This window comes from Ambystoma mexicanum, chromosome 14, assembly GCF_040938575.1.
Source record: "Ambystoma mexicanum isolate Mex_15411 chromosome 14, UKY_AmexF1_1, whole genome shotgun sequence".
In the NCBI taxonomy this organism is placed as follows: domain Eukaryota; kingdom Metazoa; phylum Chordata; class Amphibia; order Caudata; family Ambystomatidae; genus Ambystoma; species Ambystoma mexicanum.
In genome coordinates, this window is record NC_090940.1 from 87,495,844 (window position 1) to 87,521,290 (window position 25,447).

General features: G+C 49.4%; 1 protein-coding gene across 7 annotated transcripts in view; it reads left to right on the top strand.

Annotated features, from left to right (window-relative positions):
* RYR3 (ryanodine receptor 3) overlaps positions 1-25,447 on the top strand; it is a 1,751,462-nt gene that overhangs the window by 489,531 nt on the left and 1,236,484 nt on the right. For all 7 annotated transcript variants that reach the window (XM_069638568.1, XM_069638566.1, XM_069638573.1 and 4 more), the window contains 2 exons: positions 2,643-2,717; positions 4,524-4,602. In XM_069638568.1, the coding sequence (XP_069494669.1) occupies positions 2,643-2,717; positions 4,524-4,602 (154 nt within the window). The remainder of the gene's footprint in view (positions 1-2,642; positions 2,718-4,523; positions 4,603-25,447) is intronic.

The window sequence follows — 25,447 nt, forward strand, 5'->3', positions numbered from 1 at the left end:
TTAGGCCATCCCTATGCTTCACCTGCCTGCCCCGATCCCATCATCATGCTGAATCCTCGCCTCGGTGGCCCTCGGCTAATAAGGAGCTCTCAGAGACTAATCTGACAGACCAAGTGCTGCATGTGCTTCCCCATCCACCCCCCTCAAAATGTCTCCCAGCCCTACACTGGGATGTTACCCTTGGCTGTGCACCCACTCCCATCACCCAATCTACACTCTCACTCACCTTGCCAGTTGCCCTGTCTCTTACATACGGCCGGACCCGTGCAGCCAGTAAAGCACTGCCCTGGTCCGCTACGTCTACGCAGACCAACCATGTGTTACTACTGACTTCTGCAACTGTATTCGCTCTCCACTCTTGCTTCTCCACTCTTTTTGACAGCTTACTCTCTGTTCTCTCCTCCTCTCCCTTTCTCCCTTTTCCTATCTCCTCCCCTTACTTTCTTCTATGCACTTACTCTATCAGAATTGTCCCTGGACCTAATATGATAGCAACTTCGTCAGTTTCCTAAACCCTCCCATTAATGTTTTTTTCCTCCCCACCACCCCTCCGGCACTATCTGAAATGTCTTCAGGCCTAGTATGATAGTTGCTTGTTTTGTTCCTCCCCTCCCTTTCTGCACCCCTCTCCCTCACCTTTTGTTTTTCTCCGGCTCTACCAGAAATGTCGTCAGGCCTAGTACGGTAGTCGCCTGTCTGTTTCCATTTCCTTCCCACTCTACCACTCCCTTCCTTATCTATGTCTTAGCTCTTGCACTATCTGAAATGTCGTCACGCCGAGTACGATAGTTAATTTCACATCCTTACTATTCATGGCCTGTAAGAATGTGGTTGTATTTTCCCTTGTTCCCTCCCTTGCCTTGAAGTGCTTTGAAACCAATTGTGTATAGGCGCTATATAAATAAACGATCATATCATATCATCATATCATATCATATCATGCAGATCACATGCTTGGACTACCGTTAATCTCAACTCCATTGTTATGAACCCTTACCTCTTTAGTGAAGAATTCAGCGCCCTGCACCTCACTGAAACGTCTCCCACGCTCTACAAAGTGACCCTTGCATGCCCATGCATCCTACTGTATTCCACAATTGCTCCTCCCTGCCTATTGTCCCCCAAATGTCTGCTTCATCTTCTGCATTGGCCAGCTGTATGCATGCATGTTAAGCGACACGTTGTTATGATAGTGGTTCAGTTACCTCTTTACTCATTGCCACCCAAATGCCTGCAACTTCTACTGCCTTACATAATCACAACTCTGAATGTCTTGCGGTACCTTGTGCCGTCTGAGCCCCTATTGTTTCACCCGCCCGCACCTGTCCTGCTACACAGTTCGCCCCCCTCTCGCCCTGCAGTCATTCTATCCCCCTGGAGTGCAGAACTGAGTGTGTTGCGTCACCCCGCTCCAGTACTACTGCAGCTGTCACCATTGCCGCGCAAAAGGACCTAGTCACACTCTCCAGTCCTCCCGCCAGCCCGCCCACCCGCTATGCTGGTCTACCCAAAGGGTGGTGGCTCCACAGCACTGGAAAATATGTATTGCTGTTCGTGTTCAGGCCAATGGCCCTGCCTCACCCGACATTTGCTTTGCTTGATAAGGTCCTTTGACTATTAAATCATCCGCCGTCTCAGATGCGTGTTATGCATACCTGATGTAGCCCCCGTACCATAATGCGCGGCTTTGCCAGATTGTACATCTACTTGATTTTGCCTTACCTGTCTGTGTACCTGATGTAGCCTGCGGCTTTGCCAGACTGTACATCTGCTTGATTTTGCCTTACCTGTCTGTATACCTGATGCAGCCCCCTGTACCATGAGGCGTGGCTTCACCAGACTGTACACCTACTTGATTTTGCCTTACCTGTCTGTGTACCTGACGTAGCCCCCTGTACTATAAGGTGTGGCTTCGCCAGACTATGCTTTTCGTGAACCACTTGTGTAATGTAACCTGTATGCGTGGCCCTGCACTTTAAGAATGTTCACTTCGTACTTCACTGTAACTAGCGCCCTGATGCCTGAGGGTTTGGTGCGCTGCTATAAATGTAAAAATAAAAATAAATGGTGCTTTAATGTGTATTCCACTGATCACGTACAACGAGATCTGATTTTAAGACTCAGGCAAATTATTCTGTTATTGTTTCTTTTGATCCGAATGCTTCCGAGAAGTTTATCAGGAAGGTAAGATGCTGTCTACTAGGTTTACCTTTTATTTCAGCGCATAGCCTAGGGGAGGGGAGGGAATGGGAGTTAATGGGGTTCAATACATCCTCCCACCCACAAAAAGAGAATATTGCGGTGCCATGGAAGAAAAGTGGCCCATAAATATTTGCATGTTAGAAGTCTGAAACTTCCCATGGGAACCCCCCAACTTCGGAGAAAACACTTACATTTATAGTTTCAAAGGATTATTGTGTAATGTTTAAACTTTGACTGCAATACTAATGTCAGCTGAATGCATGCAGAGGGCGCCAACGTCACAGAAAGTACTTCTGAGTCAGGCAAGACTGCAAGAATATCAGCAACTGTTCTGACAGGCTAGTGCCTACAGAAGCCTAGAAGTTCTGATGCGCACTCAATGACTAGAACACTTCTCACAATCATGCTGACCTCTGCTAATCTGCGTTTCTCCACTGCAGGCTTCGCAAGGAGGCGGCCACCGGACCCTGCTGTATGGGCATGCAATCCTTCTCCGGCATTCCTTCAGCGGAATGGTGAGTTCTTTACACCTGTGAACGCTTAACCCTGTTCCCCTACATTGCATGAATCCACCATCTGTAGATGCAGCTTGAGTTTGCCTTAGTCTAACAATTCTGAACTCTGATCACTAGTAACAGCAATTTAGATGGTTTTACCAGAAACCAGCTATAGAACTTCCCCCACTCTCCACCACCAGATCCCCACCCGCAACGATGGAAGAAACATCACTTAATCAGAGCAGCCAAATCTAAAAGGTGGAGCCCATCTCTAGGCTCTGTGGGTCCCTGGAGAGAGGAGTGACATTAAAGGAAAGAGTGAGGCATAATTCAACCGAATGGGAAGTAAATAACTTAAAACCACAAACAATTGACATACACGTTCCAATAGAAGGTGCAGAATGAGCAGCACATGCAACAAACAAACAAACAAACAAACCCTTTTCTATCACATTCGCATACATCATAGGCGCAATGATGCTGGATTCCAGACACATTAGTACAGCTATGCTTCCTGCACTCCAGCAGGGATTTGGGTAACATCATAATTGGGTCGCTCAAATCCGACAGCTTGGTGACTCCCATAGTATCCGCCAGAGAGTGGCACAACAGATCACCCTTGCAATTCGGAATTTCTTTGGCACACTTGTTAATTTCATCATCAAGTACAAGTGGCTTTTGAGTATCAAAATTGAAGGCTAGTCCAGTCTTTGTGGATTGATCCAGACAGATCAGTGTTATAACGTACATCAGCCAAGCAGTTTGTACTTCAACTTTCCATGTCACCCCACCACCGGTCTAAAGGCACAGGTAGGAGCATGCACAGGTGTCTTCTGCAAGACATGATGGACTAAATACAGGATTCTGCATGTTATTGCACGCCTCCCTTCAAAATCCTGCAAAAGCTAAGAAACATAAAACATTGAAAACTGGAAATAAAATGAAAATTGGTTGCATGTGCTGAATGAATGATGTGATGGTATCTTGTGGTTTCCATAACAGTATTCTGTTTCTTTCTCTGGTATACACAACACCTCTCCCAAGTTTTCTGAAAGAGGGTGGATCCGTATGACTTTGCAGCTATTTACTAACCTTTAAGACTTGTTAAGCAAGTATAGCAACAGCCAAACATCTGTAAGACTTGATGAGATGCTGAGCTGGAAATATTACCATAGACCCCTTTGATAAATTGCAGGCCAAGCCACAAGTGTCTTGGGTCAGGTGGCCCTCTAGGCCTCTGTGAAACAGTGGGGTAGGGAATCCTGAATGCCAAATGCGTATGAGAGTTATTGAGACAGGAGAGTAGAGCCAGAAGGACTTGGGTCCGTCATCTTTCAGACTTTGTAATCAGTGTCTAGGCAATTGATGACTCGACTGAGTAGCTTTGGGTCGGGGCAATGCTATTGGACATAATGGATGTTTTGTTCAGGGTAAATGTTAGTTACTGTGGAGGACTAGTCAATCTGTAATGGAACTGTACAGTTTCGCACAAGATGCTGTGTTATGTTATCTTATTAAGAGGGCTTCTCTGTATCTGAGGAAGGAACCAAACGTGAAAATACACCACTACGTTGAAGGCCGGTGGCCATTCAGGACAACTTTCAGACCTTGTGAGCCTGAAAATGCCTCTTAGTAACAGAATGAAGAGGGCAGGCAGGATAAAGGGCCATTGTGAGCTCAGAGGCTGCTCGGCTTGCTTGTGTGCTAGGCAACCCTCCACCCCTATCATTACCATCACTTCTCCTGAATGAGACACTCACAGCATGGTCTGGTCATGAACGTAGAGTGCTTCCTTATTCTAATGGCCTTGCATGTGTTTTTCAGTACCTGACCTGCCTGACCACTTCAAGATCCCAAACTGACAAGCTTTCCTTTGACGTGGGACTACAGGAACACTCAACAGGTGCAGTAGAGCTGGTTTATTTCTCAATTAGAAAGATTTCAGAACATGACACCCTCTAGCTAATGGCTTTCTTGGGGCATGGCATTCCTGTTAAGGGAATGTGTGAGGGCTGCCTGGATGGGGCGGAAAGGCAACATTCCTCGTGTTTTTAAAGCCACATTAAACTGTTTTTTCTGCATGCACGGGGAATGCTTTCAATTATGTGTTCCAAACATGTATTCTGTCAAATAATTGGTAGGGTCTTTATCACATTTAGCAATTTAAAATAGTACTTCGCCTGTACAGAATTAGTATTTATTCGGAAGTTCACTTCACATTTTTGGATATTTCTCAATCGTGTGACAATTGTAGTGAGTGAGCAGCTACAGTTTGGCTTCAGTCCAGCTCTGAAGACAATAGTACATATCTAGCTCACATGTTGCAGAAAATAACGTAAGGCTTAAATGATCATGCCTGGGTCCCTGGTCTGCCCGGTGCCCTGCCCTTACCACCAGCATCCCAATAGGGCTTCAGTGCAACGTGAATAGACATGACAGAATGTAGCATAATACCACCTCAAAATAACCTCTCACTTTGTAGACAAAGCGATTAAATTCCTTTCCCCAATCTTGACAAACAGGGCAGTCTTTCTCCTAAACCATGCCACTGCCACTGTTAGGTATAGGGCGATGGGGCGTGGGGGGGAGGGTGCGGGGGGGGGCGCAGGGAGGGGAAATAAAATATAACATATTCTACTTGGCTTGGAGAAAAAAGCCAGCTATGAATAATCTGAAAGCGGCCATGTTCTATGTTTCTGTGTTGTGTAGGGCGCAAGATATGGATATATTTTAGATGTCATCTTGGTGTGCAGTTAGTGCAAAAAATAATCTAATAACCTGATGCTTGGACGAAGATGGATGAATGAATCAGTCAAAGGCCTAGAGTGGTGGGCGACTGAGGTATGGAAAGCAAGGAGAACGATTAACACAAATGACGAGAGCTCGGTAGCAGAGAGTTGTTTGAAATAATATATGTTTTGATGAATAAAGTACTTAACTTCGTTTGGGGAGCTCTGGTGTACAAGGGAGCGGTGAATGAACTTAAAGAGGACAGCCCCATAATTTCAGGTGGAGCGGATAACCTGGACCCTGCATCTGCTCAGAAGCATCAGAACTCCGCTTGAGCCACAGTTTTTAGAACTATTGTTTAGGCTGGAAGGTGGCAGTGGCACACTTTCTGGACATAATTTCTGGACTTTCTTTCTACTGCAGCCCTATGGGATTCCCACACACAGCTTTTAGATGGATCAGATAAGCACTTACATGTGAGGTAATCTATGCTTTCTTAGTATTGAGCTCACATGCTTAATATATATCCCGTCTCCAGGTAGGGGGCCGCTACATTAACCAGTAGTAGTAGACCCATTGAAACAAGGAAAAAACCCTCATTGTTAATGAGGGTGGGTTGCAGCACGGGCTAAAAAAAGTAGCAACCAGTGCAGCAACTACCTTAATGGCCAGAGCCACTCGTTTAGCAAGATAGGATAGGATAGGATAGGATAGGATAGGGAGTTGTGAGGGGAAATGGTGCAATCATTGATTTCCTGTTAGATGATAGATATGAATCATTCAAGTGGGATTAAGGGATAGCCAGAGGATGAAGGTGGGAGTGGAACTGGTGGATATGGGTTTCAAATGCATGAAACAAGCAACAGTGCTGAGAACGATTGTGTGGTCTAGATAGGACGACATTTAGGCCAGAAATTGTTTGGATGCTGCACGATGTGTCATTTTAAATTGATCCTTTTGACAACGAAGTTGAGTAGATACTTCCAAATATTAAATCAGACACGGATACACCCTCAGCAATGCGTTCCCTTTCACAATGACACTCCTCCGTCTGAGGCAGGTTCGGAGGATGAGGCTATGTGTTAAGGCGGATTTCTAAAATCTGACCTTGTGGGCAGAAGGTTAGGAGACCACCCTTGTTTATTGCAACAGGGGAACCTTCTGCACAAACCAGACCAATCTATGGTAGCTTGGCAGACGGTCAAGACTAAGTCTTAGGAAGGTTGAGAGTGATCGGAAGCCCACAATGAGCACACACAGTAAAACTCCACAGATTACTCTTAGACAGATGTATATCAATAGTACATTATAGGCTTTTATAACAAATTATGATTAATCCACAGTAATAATAAAACAGTTACCATAGACGTTCTTCACTGTGTAACATATATACAAAATGCATTTGGCTTAATGCTGATGAAAGGGGAGAAAATTACCACAACCTGCAAAACAAAGGGGTAAGTTCAACACAGATATCGCGTTAGGCAGATCTTTGAAGTCAATCCCTATCTTATGCAGTCCAGCCCTAAGAAGTGAGGAGCCTTATGCTCAAAGCACTGCAGTGCATTAATAATGTGCGATTGTGCATAAACCGAAAAGCGGGTTGCAGATAGAGCGACTTTCTCAGAGTGACTTTCGCAGTTCGGGAATAGCTGAGCAGCGCAGGCTAGCCCAGCCAAGGTTAGTATCTTTTAAGGGATTCTCGTGCGTAAAAACAGATGGATGTACCAGGGGGCCACCAGTAAGTGATGAAAGTACTTAACATCCCTCGACACAGTCCGGACCAAACTTTGCCAGTCTAGTCTACTTCGCTAGTATGTTTGACCACTGCAGTTACCGGACGCTCCAGGTCTCAGAGGCTGCGGGATGGGACGATCATCTGTGGTGGGACAGTAGCCCTTTCTCAGCTCTTGAAGAAAGGAGGATAGTTCCAGTGCAGCATGTCTCAGGACACAGTGGGGCAGGTCTGCAGGCACTTACAGCAACAGTCACCACAGTGGGGGCGACACAGGGACCGCCTGTGGGGTGGCACACTCTCGTAAATCGTGACCCAGAGGAGCTAAGACAATGAGTTTTGGCGGGAGTGGGCACAGGACCACAACTATGCGATCCCTAAAGTCTTGAGTCTCAACTCGGGATGGCGGTGCTCCTGTACGATACCGCGTGTTCAAGCTGGTCAGTTCAATGGGTGGCCCAGGAACACTTCCGAAGAGGTTCTTTGCAAGGGTAAGCAGGAGGTGCCGAGAGTAGTTCTCCCACTACTCCAAAGGGTTGAAGCGCCCTTGCAGGCCTTCTTGGTATGATGCAAAAAGCAGGGTCCGACGGGACAACAGCGGGGTCAGAGTGCCAAACCTTCCAGCACGTCTCCGGCGGTTCCACAGGTCTGCTCTTTCATTCCGGATACTCGGCTCCTGCTGTAGTTCGGTGTTAACTTCAGGTGATCGACCTGGAATGGATGCAGAAGCTCTTCTCTTATCCAAGATTAATTTTGTGCCCAAATCTCAGATAACCAATGGAAGATCTGCTCTCATGCATGCATGCCCGGTGTGGGCCAATCGTGGCCCACCGTGGTTCCAGTCATTCAGGCCTACCAGACATACTGGCACCCGTAGTGTGAATTGGGACCAGACAGTCCCAACCCTCTTCCTGGGCACTACCACACGTGACATGCAGGAGCCCATGAAAGATGCGGTTTTCGTGGGAGGCTGCATGCCCAAATAAGGAATACCCGGGTCTCTCAACCTGGGGGAAGGCAAAGGCACAAAATGGCCAAAAGATAGAACAAAATACTTTGTGACATGGCCATTTTCAGCACTGGCCACAGTCTTGGGCCCCATGCGGTAAACGCGGTATGGTCCATAAAAACAAAGTAAAAATGCTTAAAAAGCAAACTGCTCCCACCAGTTCATCCTAGGTACGCTTGTACAAAAACCCAAAAAATCCTTTGAGGGTGGCTAGGGCCATAAAACAAAAGGACCCCTATGCACGGTACTGTAAGGTACTTGACACATAGATAAAAAGTTACCAAGCAATGGCAACATATTCAAAGATTATGGGAAACATAGTTTCCCAGTACTGACAGCCTGAAGGGATGCGTCGGTTTCCCCATAACAAATGAGCAAAAGCCCAGAGGAGCGCAGCTGAAGGCTGTGCTCCACTGGAAAAGTCAGGTTAGGTAAGACAAACAAAAGCAAAAGGTTTGGAGGGAAAATGGCACCTAAGGGAATTCTTTCCTAACACTCCCCAAGCACCCGTACACCCTCCCTTCTCAGTACCACTTCCCTGAAGGAGAGAACTATTCAGGGCGTGCAGATGCTACTCCCGGCCTCAGCATTTCTGCACATGAGTGCATAACCTGCTGGTGTGCTGGCTCACAGTCAGGAAGCAAATGCACTCCCCTGACTCTCAAACCTATTCCGAGTAGCGCAGAGTCACTACGGAGATACATCACTGCTCTGCAGAGCCAACATTGCACTTCCGACTGACTTCAAAATGGCAGAAAGGCTCAATTTTAGGTTCTCGGGCCACAGCTGCACAAACAATAATTGCTACTGATTAAAACCTGCATCTGCTAAGCCTTAGAAAGAGTGTGGATGTAATCAGGAAGAAACCAGAAGAAAAGGGGAATAACATATGACATATAGGAAAGGAAAGAGGCCAGGGAGTAAGTAACAAACATGTCTATTAACTTATCATTTACATCAGGAGGACTTTAAAAGAGCTCAGAGCTCTGCAGTAAGGAGCACAGTCCCGGATCTCCAGACCAGGGAGGGATTGGCTACGAGCTGTTGAGCAGTAGCCAAGGGAGGAGACACTGACCAAGAGAGGAGTTTTTAGGACCGAGACCAGACACTTATGGCAGCGGCTACATGAGAGTTTGGTCAAGGTCTGGAAACCTAACTAGAAGAAAATGTAATTGCTAGAGGGCGAGACTATGTAGCTTTGACAATTTGGAGACTGTGGCAGTGTATACGAGCTGGAGGGTGTCAGGGTGATAATATCACAGTCTGGCATAACACCTAAGCAAGGGGCAAGAAATACTTGAAGGCATTAGTGAATTAAAAATGTTTTGCCGGTATAGGCAAGAGACCTGTGGATAGAGACCAATAATACCTAGAACTGACAAAAGCCACAAGCAAGATGGAAGAAGTACTTGCTGGTTGGAGAGTGTCAGGACGTGAGCAGGGGACGATGGCCATAGGAATCAGAATGGCAAGAAGAGAACTGGGCAGTATATCGCTGAGACTGTGTGCTGAGCTAAGAAGTGGCCTGGGTGCTCACATACCACCACCTCTGCCAATGCACCCAAGCACCATGGGCACGCAAAGATCCTATTTCAGATCCACCAAAGCACCTGGCGGCCAGGCAAATGGCAACAGTGGCCATTATAAATCATACCAATGTAACAAACTTCAAGGAAGTAGAGTATTCCCATAGTAAGGCCCGTAGTGAGTTCACCCATCCTGTTACCTGAGAGCTAGTATTATTTATTGTTTTCAGTTGAATTCCTTTAGAGTCTAGCTTTTGCTCCCACCCATCCTTTCAAAAGCTGGTGCTGTACATTTTGACTTATGTGTGTTCTGGCGAACACTTGCTAGAAAGTAAAAAGGTTTCTGCAGTCCCTGGTGGGAACCACTTTCCTGATCAGTCTCCTGGGGTCAGTGTGTCTCCTGTTAGTGGGGCAGGAGGGAAGCAGCAGATCTGCCTGCATGGCTTTTTACCATGGGAAATGTAGGTGAAGGCTCAGTCACTCTCAAACTTTTTTGCATGATGACATGAAAAATGAGGCAGGAGGAAACAGCGTTCAGCATAGAGTTGTTTGGCTTCTGGCTTCTACAAATGCAGTGGGTGTTTGTGGGAGAGGCAAACAGGAGGTTATATTACCCAAGTATTTCTTCATTGTGGCTTCATGGTGCTTTCTTGCTTAACGAGGTCAAGCAATGAATGTATGATGTATCAGGTTATTTTATCCCAGTGTTTAAGTTACAGAACACACAGTCAATAACTAGGTTTACTACACGCGTTTTACTATATCACTAGCAATAATATCACGAAGCAGAATAGCCATTAAGTGTAATATAAAATGGCAGAAATGGCAAGTTGCAAGCTACTAGCCATGCATATTGAGCTAGTTAATGGCGATGACATATCTCTGAATGGCTGAGAATAGAGACAGGCCCACCGGTGAGACACAATAAAAACAGAGAACACCAATTGAGCGCCTTCATTTTATGTTCCACTAGTGATGAAGCATCACAATTCATAAAAATCAAGAGGGCATAAGCATGTTTTGCACACCTGTTAAAAGGATTTTTCGAACCTGCTTAGTGAGGGCTTCTAAAAACTAACTTAAGTGTGCAGCCAGCTTACACTGAAATCTTTCACCAAACTCTCGTTGGTAATGTACCTGAGCAGTCAGGCTCAGACTAGGAAGCGACCCAAGAGGAGGTACTTCAAAGCACACTTGCAAACTAGAAGATAATGGCCCTCATTACGACCCTGGCGGAAAGTGACTGACCGGACCACCACAGCGTAAATAGCGTTTCCGCCATTGCACGATGGAGCAAAGTGCGGCCCATTCCGACCCATCGGGCACGAGCACCACGGCATGGCGGAAGTGCAAAGTCCGCGATGGCGGAAATGACCCCAAAACGGCCCACACCGCCGCCGTACGGCGCCCTAGGTGCAATACCGCCACCCATCTTAGCGGACACCGCAGTGAGCGCCAACCGGAAAGTACGGTGACCGTAAATATACGGAAACGGAAGTAAAAACATGGGCCCGGAACGGGAAACATCCCGCCGTACACCTATAAAACCACAAAATCCACACAACCACTAAAAACACTACCCTGAAACACACCCCAACCCGTCATCCACCCTAGCGAAACCAAGAAAAATGGGAAAAGTAGCGAAGAAAGCGTGCGACCGCAAGCGGCAGGTCCACTTCTCCCGTGAGGAACTCACCGTGCTAACAGAGACCCTCCAGGAGAATGCTGCCGTCGTCTTCTCGACGCAAATGACCAGGACGGCACTTGCGAACAAGAAGGCCATATGGGCTCTGGTGGCACAGCGGGTAAGTGCGGTGGGGACCGCACCCCGCAACCCACAGCAATGCAGAAAGCGATGGGACGACCTGCGGATACGCGTCCGTAGCATACTTTCTGCCAACCGCAACATTGCCACAGCCACCGGGGGAGGATCGGAATCACCCATCAAGTTGACCCCCTGGGAAGAAATCTGTGCCTCCACCATTGGAATGGAGAGCATAGAGGGAGTCGGAGGGATGGAGAAAGGAGTGCAGACATCCGAAGAATCAGGTAGGTGGCCCAAATGAAACAAAGCTAAATCCACAATGTCCAATCATGTGAAGTACCATGTGTCCACATAGTGCAACAGAAACACATGTCCAGGAGAACGTCCACACACATTGGCCTGATAGCGCACTTTAAAACTCACAATAAATACATAAATAATTAAAAACCCCCAAAACACCCACTACACGTGCAGCAGGCACACCCTAACTGCAGGCTGCCAAACAACTGCACCCTCACTCCACACACAAATGAAAGCACCTCCAAGGCCCCGACCCAAATCACCCTCAGGTACCACCCCAATGCATGTGATACAATGTCATTCCAATTCCCACAGACCCATTAATAACCCTCGCCCTCCTTTACTCCACCACAGGGTCCGATCCAAACGACGAGCATCAGGACACCCCTACCAGCACACCTGCAAAGAGGGCCAAGACCAACGGCCAAAGACCCTCCACCTCAGCTGCACGCATCAAGACACGGCAGCAGCACAAATCAGGTGGCAGCACAGAGGAGGGAACATCAACAGGCACCCCAGCAGCCAGCATGCCCACAACAGCAGCACCACAGGTCCCCCCAATGGATGCCACAGAAGGCACTGCCTCTGGTGGCAGCAGCACCATAGGTGACACCCCATTGATGGCAGCATGCTCCGACACAGAAGACGGGGATGTCGAAGTCAAATCCATCCATGACCTGTCCCAATCCCCCTGTCTGTCCCATCCCGTACACCATGAGGATACCACGCAGGGGCACCCACAAGACGACGACTGGCCATCCCCCACAAGCCCTGTGGCAAGGCAACATGAGGTCACCAGCCCCTCTGTGACACCACCGCAAATGGCCATGGCCCAGCAGAGGCAACAGTCCCTCGACCAGTTAATCGTGCAACAGCAGCAACTGGCCACGCTCCTCAAGGACCATGCCGATGAATGTGGGGGCACTAAGGCAGACATAGAAACATCAACTGAGACACTTAGGGCAGAAATGGAGAGAAGTACAGAGACACTAAGGGCACAAATGGAGAGTAGCACCGAGTGCCTGAGAGTCCAAATGGAGAGTAGCACCGAGTGCCTGAGAGTCCAAATGGAGAGTAGCACAGAGAGCCTGAGAGTCCAAATGGAGAGAAGCACCGAGAGCCTGAGGGGGGAACTGCATGCGACGTCCAAAGACGTATGTGCCGAACTTGCCGCAGTGCGCCGTGTGCTCACTGAGCTCTCACAAACCCTTAGGGACATGCATGGACGTGAGCAGGCAGAGACATCATCCGTTGCAAGTTCCGTCCAGGGCAGCCCCCAACGTAGATCTGGGAGGAACCTGCGCTCCACAGGCAGGGGTGCCCCTGATACCCGCAGAGGGGGCTTGCAATAGTGACTGCCCACTGACAATGAGCATCTTTGGACACTGGTGTTCGGGGGGGAGGTAGGAGGGTGGAGGGGGTGTGTTGGGCTCACTTGGGTGGCGGGTCGATAGGGTGTTCAACATGATATCACATATGCCATAAACAATGCACGATCAACCAATGAGATGTGTGGACAATGATCTTTGTGTACTAGGCCATCATAGGCGTACAGTCCATATTGTGCATGTACCAGACACACACAGTGCCACGAGTACCGTGTCCATGTATCAGCCACCAGGCGTGAGTGCTAGAAGCATGCATCAATGAGATGCTGACGAATGTCACGGCCCTCCTGTGCCTCGCAGACTCCTTGAGGTGCTGCCACATCCCCACCCTCATCATGACCATCTTCAGGTGCTTGCAGTTCTGCGTCAGGGGGCATGGGCACATTTCTACGTACGCACATGTTGTGGAGCATGACACATGCCATGACCATCTTTGCAACCTTCTCATGGCGGTACAGGAGTGCCCCGCCAGACCTGCTGAGGCAGCGGAAACGAGTCTTCAGTAGGCCGAATGCCTGTTCAATGACTACACGGGTACGTGAGTGGGCATGGTTGTAGTCCTCCTCATGCTGGTAACGTGGGTTCCGGACTGGTGTGAGGAGCCATCTCTTCAGTGGATATCCAGCATCACCTGTATGTGGACGATAAACGTATGATGTGGAATGCCATTGCTACGTACGCACCCCCCCCCCCCTTCCTGCCAGGTCATTGCCGAATCACATACCCCACATCATCATGCATGAAATGAGACTCACCGAGTAGCCAGGATCTGTTCCCTGCGTGTCGCTCCATGTAGCGTGGTATTGTAGAGTTCCTCAAGACCATAGAATCATGGGTTGATCCAGGGAATCGGGCACAACAATGTGTAATGATCCTGTTGGAGTCGCACACCATTTGTACATTCAGGGAATGAAATTGTTTTCGGTTGCGGTACTGGGCCTCCATGGCATGTGGGACGACCAATTCCACATGGGTGCAGTCGATGGCACCAAGGCAACCCGGTATGCCGCCAAGTGCATGGAATCCCACTTTTGTGTTGGTAATTTCCTGCTCCGAGCGTGGTAGAGAGATGTAGTCGTCTGCGTGCTGCAGGAGGGCATCGAGCACTTGCAATAGTGTCCGTGAGAACAGTGGCTGAGAAATGCCATGCAACTGTCCGACTGTGTGCTGGTAGGTGCCTGTGGCCAGGAAGTGGAGTACAGACACCACCTTCAGTAGGGGTGGGATGGCGGTTGGGCTATCTATCATGCTGACAAGGTCAGCCTGTGTCATGTCCACAATGGCGGCTATGGTGTCCCGGTCCAAACGGTAGAGGGTGTGGATCTGCTCATCAGTGAGGTTGAACGGATGTGCTCAGAGGCGTGGGATTGCGGGCTGCCTGCGTGGTGGTAGTGGCTGTGCTGGCGGCCCTTGCTGGCCCTGCCTTGGCCTCCTCCTCCTCCTGCGTCTCCTCCGTGCGGCCGGTTGTAGTTGGTGTTCGTCTTCTTCTTGGAGTTGGAGTACTTGCAGTGCTATCAGGTCCCCCAGGGCCAACATCGCGAGTCCTGCCGGTAGCATTTCGGAGTGGGTGTGGTTGTGGGAGGAGACTGGGTGTGCAATTTATGTGTTTTCAGGCTGTATGGCCTCCACCTGTGGTGATTCATTCCACCTGTGCAAGCTGCTCTCCCCTTTGGCCGAGCACGTCCCGCACACAACGCTGCAATTCGAGTAATGGCATCTTGCTATTGCAATCATGTATTTGTACCCGATGGCCGTGTAACATTGGTTGATATGTTCATTCGGCTATGGTCCCATTGTTTCACATACAATCTTTGCAGTCGCGAACAGACTTGTGAAGGGTCAGTGGAACGTAGTACTCGAGTAACGGTGGGCCCTCATGCATCACTGTACCGAGTTGCACCGACGGGCGGGGCGTCCCATTTGTGGGTGAAGGCAGTTGCCATTTTCACACACAGCCGCACTAGATGGATTAATTTGTGATTTCAAGCGGCCACAGATGCCTTTTCGACGTGATGTTGCAAATGAGGAATTCGAAGGGCGGCGCTTTCGGTTATCAGCTAGCGGCGAGGAGATGCCCACAGGTCTGACTGCAAATATAACGTTCTATTGTTCAATGTCCTTGAGACAGGGGCCATGGCGAGGATGCAATGATTGATATGAATAGTTTGGGATGCGCAATAGCGACGTGGGCGATGAGGCCGGACGTTCCCAAATACATGTTACTTCACAACACTGGAATTACGGGCTGGGGCACTGTGGATTTTGCAGGCTGCATAACGCACAGACTCAATGGATATTTCTAATGTTATGTGAGTAAATATTCAGGCGTTTTTATACCGGGATGAGGGAATGATGAATGGATGCATGGGCAGATGATTTGATACAGAGTTTGCCATGTACAGGGCTTCTTGGAATCTGTCCGCCTCCCCTGCGCTATGTGATGCAGGGCTGCCATAGTGGGACCATCGTCTATCTGGCCTTGTTGAGCCCTCCCTGTCTCGACGCGCCTTCAGACACTTGTGTCCATGCACGTTAACATTCCCATCAGATGGATTCTGTTTTCACAGACGCATGCACAGGTACACTCGTTTGTGATGGTGTTTACACCTCGATATAGATAGTTATGAGTCGCAAGTGGTTTTGGGGTGGTGATGATCCTTTGGAGTGGGCTAGCATGCATATGGCTGTGGATTTAGTGTGATCATTGAAGTGAGTTGTTCGAATGTAGTTCTGATGGCCATTCTGTTCTTTTTCTTTTCTTTTGGTTGACAGGTATCTCCTCCCCTTTTGCCACTGCCATCTGTATGCCACTCCTGCAGATGGCTTTTACTCCCGACACCTGCTGCTTCGTGTTAATCAGTGGAGCAGCATTACGATCTTATGGGACGATCGCCAATGGGCCACATGCCCTTACGCAGTACTAGTGGCTCGGAGCAACATTTCGGCCTTTCAGCTGGACTAGTGCCTCCCCATTGGGACGGCCCTGCGGTTCTGTGCGCTTCCATGTTGCCTTTTCGTACGTGAATGTGGCTCTGTGTACCATGATGGAACAGGGCGTCACACAAGTAGTAGCTGGTCATTTCTTGCGGATGCAGCCCACAATGGTGAAATGTGTTTTGGAGTTCATGGCCTAATGGCTGTATGGGCTTGGTGATTTTGTTGTGCATTAAATTTCTATTCTGATATGGGCCGTGTAGCGTTCTTCTTTGCAAGTGATGTGGCATATTCCTATTTGGGGAGCGATGTATTGTGAGGAGATCTGCATTGGGTTCCAGCTTCGGAGTTTAGTTGCGTGGTACTGTGCTGGGCGCGTTTGCCTACGAAGCCCAGTGAGGTCAGGGATGAGGGCTGCCAATATGACTGTTTGAATGATGTCATGCTCAGGGGCGGGGGATTAGGTTTTGTGTAACAGATGCCGGTCAGCCAGGTGGACTGGTGGAATGATGTGATTTTCGGAATATTGCTGGTCACAGGTGCCTGTGTTTGCGTGCGTTTCTTGGTGGGGGACTGTGGTCATGTCCATTGGAATGGCTTCTGTATTCGTGCCATCTGTGCCCTGCAGCTCCCATTGGCCCCTCTTGTGATTCTTTTGTTCGTTGGCATGCATGGGTGACTTGTACATTTCACTGGTTGCATTGTGACTTCATTGCACCTACGGGGAGTTGTACTTTGTGGGCAGGGAGCGGTGTACAGGCACTCAGTGGGGCCGTTTACGGTTGATTCGCGATGCCGTACTTCTCACCATGGCGGAATGGTACTTTCCGCCGTGCTTGATGGCGTTAGGTACATGTCCGCTAGGGTCGGAATTCGCGTACCCTTGCGCCATGGTGGTATTTACGGTTTGGCATGGCGCGCGCGCGCGTACTTGGTGCAGTTAGCGTTGGCGTTCACTACGGTGTCGCTAATGGCATCGTACTTTGCGGTGACGGGTCATAGTCGCACCGAGCGCTATTCGATGGCGGTATTGCATTTCCGCCATCGTTTTTCGATTTCCGCCAGGGTCGTAATGAGGGCCAATGACATTTAAAGGCCTAGTCATTATATAAAGGTTAGGGCGCTGGGGCGGTAATACAACCAAGACACTGAGGTCGTGAGACAACAGAAGGAAAATAGTATCCTGAAATTAAGGATACTCTCGTCTCCTGCACACCTATTAGCAGAGAACAGTCAACAGTTAAGGAAACAGGCGAATATGGGATTAAATCACGGTATACAGTTTAATTTTGAATTTTCAGTTGGGTTAAAAGTATGAAGTTAAGAAAAATGCCAATACAACTACAAGGTCGTTTTAAAATAATGTATTTAAATAATTCAAGCAATTGTGAATTGCTTGCATTAATTAAATACATTATTTAAAAACTACCTGTGTTAGCGGGCGGCTGGTCCCATTAGGCTCCAGTAGCGAGGCAGATATGTAGTGCGCAGCGCGCATTAAATAAAGGAGGCCCACTCAGATATGTCTGGTCTCAACTCAACTTTGCTTGTAACTGGGGACTTCCCATCCTGAAACATCACATCCCCATTAACACCTCAACCGTAGCCCCGCCTCACATAATGAGGCTAACTGCACAACATGACACCTTCCCTTTCTTAAACTGAAACACAATATACTTTAACTCATTTCCTCAATAAGTCTTACAGGTTTGAACTGGTCCGACCTGGCGACCCTTCCCTTGGCAGGACTGGGTCGCGTCCTGGTGGGCTGGCCTACCGGTTTCCACACTCTCCACTGGATGCCTCACCGTCCCCTAGGTATGGGTCTTCCAGGTCCTCAGCAGACCACTCAGTTAGGGAGACATCGCCCTCTTCGTTCTTCCCCTTGCATTCTCTGAAGTGGGAAATGTTGCGTGTGGCTGTCCTCGTTGCCTGCCGCTGTGATCATGGTGCCCATCATCTGCATGACTGTAAGGACCCCCAGGGGTACCTGGAGTCCTCCTTCCTATATTGACACTGTTGCACCACCACTGTGTCTCCTATGGCGAGAGTTATTTTCCTTGCACCCCTCCTGCAATCAGCCACCGCCTTCATTTTCCTCTTTTCCAGCGTATCTTTGTCCCTCAGCCTTCAGTCCGAGGGAATTGACCTTTCCGGCTCGGGCATTTGCGGATGTGAGTCCTCACCCTCCTGCCAAACATGAGGTCTGCTGTGTATTCGCCTGTGCTGCTGTGAGGCGTGTGGTGGTAGTTTATCAGCAGCTGATAGAGGGTCTGCTCAAAAGGCCGCCCTGACACATAGGCTACTTGCAGCCCCCACTTTAGGTTCCCCATGAAGTGCTTGACCATGCCGTTGGCCTGGGGCCAGAGGGGCGTGATCTTCCAATGTGTAAACCCCATGTACTCTGCACAGTTTGCAAGGTCTAAGCTGGTAAATGGCGGGCCGTTGTCTGACTTGATGGTTTTGGGGATGTCATAGGCCATGAATATGCGGTCCAGTGCTGGTATGACCGCTGTTGCAGCCGTGAAAGGGATGAGCTGGACTTCAGGGATCCTTGAGTGGTCATCCATTACCATCAGCACATAGGGACCATCTCTGATAGGACCCAAAACATTGATTGGCAGTTATTCCCAGATGTCCTGGGGCCAGGGGGCAAGGGCCACCACGCAGCCTATGGAGCCATCTTTCAGCATGTCCTTGACGATAATGTTCAGACCTGGGAACTATGTCGTTAGTCTAAGTTGTTTTGTTGTAGAAACCACTCCCCGGTGACCCTTGTGTGCCCAATCTACAACCTGCTGTCGCAAAGATTTGGGCAGAACAGTCTTGCAACCCCTTCATCATGAACTGGTCCTCCATGACTGTGAACTCTTCCTGCATGAGGGTCAATGCCATGAAGTCAGCCTGAGAGGCAGAGTCAAGGTGTTGTGCCATGTCTCTTGCGTGCTTCATATTGCCTTCAGTGGCACAAAGTGCAATGATGGCAAGCGCCTTGTTGGTCATCGATTCTTGCTGAAGAGTTTGCCAGGCCACTGAGAACAGCTTCATCTGATGGATGACATGGTGTAGGTATGCATCCGCTCTGACAGGGCGGGCCCCGCTGGGTGACGGGACAGGTAGTCGGCGGGGTTCTTGTCTTTCCTTGGCCTTTGGCAGATAGTAAATGTGTAGTCCTGAAGGCAGAGCTCCCATCTCGCTATGCGAGGAGGCATTTTGGACTTGGGGATCACATAAATAGTGAGGAGTGCCTGGTGATATGTGATGATCGTGAATGCCTTTCCAAACAAGAAGAGATGAAAATACTTGAAGTCCCAGATAACAGCCAAGCTCACCTTTTCTGCTTGTGCGAACTTCTGTTCCGTGGGCGATAGACAGCGCCTGACATAAGACACAACTCTTTTGATGTGTGGTATCCTTTCGTCAAATTGCACCAAAATGGCATCCAGGCCCACCATGCTGGCATCCACCATCACCTCCGTCTCCATGGACGAGCTGAAGTAAGCCATGTTTGTGGTAGATGCGATGTTCTCCCGTATCACCTCAAAGCTTGCTTGACATTCGTGAGTCCAGAGAAACTCCTGCTTGTCTCTGGTGAGCTCCCGGAGTGGAGCACTCACTGTCACATAGTTCTCCAGGTATTGCGAACTGTAGCTGGCGAGGCTCAGGAATGACCTCATGTCGAATATATTTGTTGGACGTGGAACTCCATTCAAAGCGGCAACTTTGACCATATCCAGGCGCACGCCTTATTTCAACAATATCTGGCTGAAAAGTTTTACTCATATTTTTCTTTGTTAAGTGTCACCGTGGCGGCATCGAGGGCCAAACAGACCCGATGTAGTGTGTCATCATGTTCTTATGGTGACTTGCCAAATATCAAAATGTCATTGCTATAATTAAGGCAGTTAGGTATATGATTGAGGGCCAGGTATTTTTTCCTGGAATATCTCTGCTGCTGAAGATATTCAGAAGTTCAGTCGTCTATAGCAATATAGCCCCATATGTGTCAGAAATGTGATGAAGTAGCTTGATTCAGGGGCGAGCTGCAACTGGTGGTAACCCTTGCTAAGGTCTATTTTGGAGAAGACTGTCACCTTGTTGAGGAGATGAATCATGTCATTGATTCTAAGGGCCTGGTAGCGTTCTCGTTGGATGGCTTAGTTGAATCTGCGCATGTCTTCACAGAAACAGATGGACCCCTTTGCCGACTTCTTCAGGACTGGCACTATCAGCGAGACCCAAGGGATGGGCTTGACCGCCAGTTTGATGGTGTTCAAATCCGGCAGCCATCTTATTTCTGCCTCCAATTGCTTTTGAATATTGAGCGGGATGCTACAATAGTGTTGGGCGACTGGTTTGACATTGGGTCAATGCGCAAGCGAACCTTACAGTTGTAGAGTTTGACCAGGTCTATGAAAAGGTTGGGGAACATCTTTATAACATCACCCTCAGGAGCCATGTACTTGTGGGCCATTATGTGATAGAGGATATGTATGAGGGCAATGTCAATTGCAGTACGGAAACTCAAGATGCATCCACTGTTGGCTTCAGTGTAGAGTACATGCAGCTGGATGTGAGCAGTGAGTGACTTGTGTTTGCAGATTATTGTAAACATGCCTTTGCTGGGTAACAGCGTGTTGGAGCCACATAGGGCAAATATCCATCACGGACGGACGTAGCTTCGGTGGATGTGGCAGACAATTCTAGGCGTCTTCACTTATCGCGTTCAATGTCTCGCTGGTGGTGATCAGGAACGCGGTCAACGTATTGTTTACCTGCAGGACGAGTGTAGGGCTGTGCTCCTTTGCATCCTTGTTGTCCAACACCTACACATATCCCCTTTTTCATTGGTCCTCTGGTGAGGAAGAGGAGTCACTCCCTGAATGGGATTGCACTTCCACATACCTCACTTTTTGCCATGTTCTGTAGCACCCTACTCTGTCGGGGAATTATATGACCTCCGAGCCTGGAACTTGTCAACTTCACCTTCTGCGGGATGATTTTTCCTGTGCTCATGGCTCAATTTGTGTTCTTCAGTACGATATTTAGGATACCTCACAAGTTTCTTAGTGATACCTCCTGTGGCGTGGGACTGGGGGCATTGCAGCATACTGCTCTGAAATGATCCTCACCCCCACAAGCCACGCATTCCTAGCTGCACCGGAAACAAGTCTTGTTGGAATTGTTGGTGATGTGGTGAAGTGGTGCTGGTAATTTCTTGATCGATTCCTGGTCCCTGGGCGCCAGTGCACTTTCACTCTGCCCATGTTGACTACCTGTAGCGAGATGGCTGAGGCCGTACGCGCCATGGCTAAAATCTCATACAGGAACCATTGCTTCTGCAACAGTTTCTTTCTAAATTCAGAAGATTTGCATCCCGCAATCACCTGAGAGTGTAATGCCTCTTCATTGGAGTACTGATGGAATGCAGAATGTTTTATGCAAATTCTGAGGTGCAGGACGAAGTTGTCTAGCATTTCCCCTTCATGGTGGTATGGAGAATGTACCTCTCATAGTCCAAATTTGTGTGTGGTGTAAAATATAATGCTAGAGCTCCTTGAATCTCTCCAGACGTAGCCTTCGCTTTGTCTACCAGCTCATATGAAAACTCTTATACTGATGCCCCCCACTGCTAGGGTAAATATGTTTTCTTCCTCTCATCATCCATGAGGTCCATGGCACCAATGTACACTCTAAAGTCCTTGACACAGCAAATCCACCCCAGGCCCAAATTGCTGATGTCTGTGAGGTCAAAAGCAACTGGCAGTTGCCAGGGCGAGACCTCCCCCTGTGCCAACTGAAAGGCATCTGACGGCCTTGCCGGCACTGTGTCTAGCACATCTTCCCCTGACATATTTCAGTGTTAGATGATTCTTTGTGCCCTGACAGCTGGGGTCTCTTCTTCGTGAGTGGGGTCCCTTCCCTTGACTCTGGACCACTGGGGATCAGAAGCTGTGCAGCATTGGCTTAATTTTCCTGAATTTTTTTATGTGGTCTGTGGACATGTCCCTTGTGGGTTGTTAATTGTTTCAGAGACCCATCTTCTCTTATAAGGCTCCCCTTTCCTCACTGTAGCAGGCAATTTCCGTGTGGGGCTGCAGATGTGCCTGCTCCTGCAGTGTGCCGACAAGACCTTGGGCCTGCGTGAGCTCCTCCCGCAATGCCGGTAAGTTGGGAGACTCCGGACTGTGAGCTGCTGCGACCGGTCAACCTCGATCAGCATGCAGGGCACCGCACAAGCGTTTTCCACGCTCATCAGTGTCTTGACACCACTGGAGGTCTGGGTAGCTGGGGACCAGGCTGCTCGGCCGTTCCCACAGAACGCTTTGCTCCCTGCTATGGTCGTGGCACTGCGCCTTCCCCCAAGGTTTGTGGGTGTCGCCGCTTTGTCACCAATGTCAGCGGGCGCCGCTAGGCTCCAGTAACAAGGCAGATACGTAGTGCGCACATAGAGCGCACCACACATTAAATAAAGGAGGCCCACTCAGATACATCTAGTCTCAACTCAACTTTACTCATAACTGGGGACTTTTGTCCCAAAACGTCTCATCCCCACTAACGCCCCCGCCCTAGCCCCGCCTCACATAACTAGACTAACTGCACACTTGACACCCTGGTACTTGTATTGAAATTTCTCTTACATGCATGAGCGGCCACACTTAGTATGAAGTACTGTTAACAAGAGTAAAGTAACTAAACAAAAGAAAGCGTCAAGTTTAACACACAGTAAGAAAAATCACTCTAAAACATGAAGCTCCCCCATCCAACTCTAGGGAATTTAGGGAATGGCAGCTGAGTCTTTATGTGGCCTCACACTCCTGCACCCTTGTGAGTACTTGCCGTAGCTCCAAGAGGATAATGTTACATTTCCATTCAAACTGTACTCCTTCCAGACTGCTTCATTGCATGTACTCCTACGTCCTGTCCCCTTTCCTCCATACTGTATGGGCATCCCTCGCTAGTGACGGGAACTGAACCTTTTTCACCAGAAAAAATGTCTTCCCCTTAAAATGTATTTGCATGCAGGGACATGGCCCTGGGAGCATGTGCTCCCTTGACACCGCCCTCCGGCGCCACACCTCAGTCCTCTTTTCTGCGTCAACGGGAGCGCACTTGCTTCACCTGCATGGTCGTTGAGGCCCTTTTATCCCCTCATAATTCCACAAGTGTCTATCTTCTTCCCCTGGGATCTCGGTCCCAATATTTTCTTTTTAGTTGTTAGGTACTTTAATTTCAACTGGCCTCTGGTGCCTCGCCCCTCCCCAGCGGGCTTTAGAAGGTGCCCTTCCTGCGACAGATCCTTTCCAACGCCGGACCGACATGCCCTCTGCCTCCCTTGCCTCGACGACGACCACTGCTGGGACGGCTGTTCGACGTGCAACGCCCTTACTCCCAGGTCACTCAAGAGTCGGCTCGTGAGGTGGAGGGAGCTGTTCTCCAGGTCTCCTCCACAGCATATCAAGGAGTATGTTCATAGGAAGACGAAGGCCAAGGTAAGTGTTCGGTTCTCAAAGGTAACCCGCAAAGGTGATTCCTTGCCCAGGAAGCAACCTAGCTGGAGGGGCCACCAGCCAGGGCACTGAGGTGCATCGATCTACCAGCCTAATGGCTGAGGGGTCCACGGATACTCCTGTTCCCACCGCTTAGGGTCCAGTCGGCTCTTATACCGGGAAATCTCCTGAGGGGCTCTGCCCTAGTACCAGGCCTATGCCTGAGCGGGTGCCTACACGCAGTAGCACTACCAGCTCCATGTCTGAAGGAAATCAGAATACCAGGCCCACACATGAAGTTCAGAGGAGGCCCGAACCTGCGCAGACCAGACCAACAAATAGGTAGAGGCCAGATCCAGTTCTGTGTCAGGCTCGCAACCCCATGGTGGTTAGGGCCTGGACAAGATGGCGGCATAGCCTGACAAAATGGCAGCACGTGAGGACACACACCACTCCAACGAACATCACACGCCGGACTTCACTCCCTGGGTGGAATGCTCCCCCATGATCACCCGTCAGGTAGCCTGGGGCACTTGATACCAGGGGCAGGGTAGCAACCTGAACAGGCTTTTAAAGAGATGCTTCCACCCATATCCGCACAGCCTTCTGCTCCAGTGCAGCTGCAGCCGGACCCACCAGTGCTGGTGGTGGGTTTCACGCCTCCACAGACACCATCATCCGTGCAGCCAAGTGGCGAAGCTCTGTCCCCACCGCCGTGCAACCCCAGGCTACTGTAGCACCATCAATGCCACCTCTGGATCCAGCGAACCCCAGGTCACCACAGATCAAGCACACATGGACAAAGAGGATGATACTGTTACCTCGTCTTCAGCAAGAGCCTTCCACAATTGGCTGGCGGGTTTGGTAGAGTACATAGGCATCTCTCAACCTCAGAAGGAACAGCCAGAGGCGGGGGTCCTGGTGGAGGTCCTAACTGTCAGATGATCTACTAGATCAGGTATTCCACTCCAAACGGATGTGGAAGCCCAAGCCACACTCAACGCAGCCCACCAATAAAAGGCTGTATGCAAAGTACAGGCAGGTGGAAGGGGATACTTTCCTCTTATCGGTGCACCCTCAGCCTCATTTATCAGTGATTCGGCCTCATTCATCAGTGATAGTGGTGGCTTCCATGTACGCCAAACCCCAACCATCCACATCGTCATCCTCAACATCCACCTTGTTGGGCAAGGAGGAGACTGTTCTGGAAGCCTATGGCAAAAAGGTCTACTCCAACGCTGAACTCGACCAGCAACAAGCCAATGCAGACGTGAATCTGACGGCTGCGAATCACAGACTATGGAGGGACATTGCCGATTTCCTCCAGGACCTGCCAGCTCACAAGTAAGCAGCCTTCATGGTGGGCTTGGCTGAAGCCAAGATAGTAATGCGAAACCTAATGAAGGCGTTGGTGGGTCATAACAACATGGCCAGCAGGGCCATCTGCGTGGCCACTGACATGAGGTGGACAGCATGATTGAAGGCCACCACGTTTAACCCTGACATTCAAGACCACATCCTGGATTTTTCTATTTGAAGGGTGAGGACTTATTCCATTCTTCCACGGATGAGGAATTGGAAAAGAAGATAAACAGTTCCCAGACCGCCAAGTCTTTGGCTATACCAGCTAAGCCTGCACCCAGGATGTTCGGGCAGGGATAGGCACCCGCCGACAAGGGAAGAACTTTCGGCGGATTCAGGGGCTTCCAGGATCGGAACGCTAGGCAGCTGGACAGGTCCCCCGCCAACACAGGTGCAAGCACCAAAGGACACCGAACAAGGGCTTCTTCCAGTCCCCCTCTCAGGCACCTGCCTCAGAGGGAAAGAAGCAATGATGCCCCATTAATTTCCACAATTCTCCGGTGGTGGGG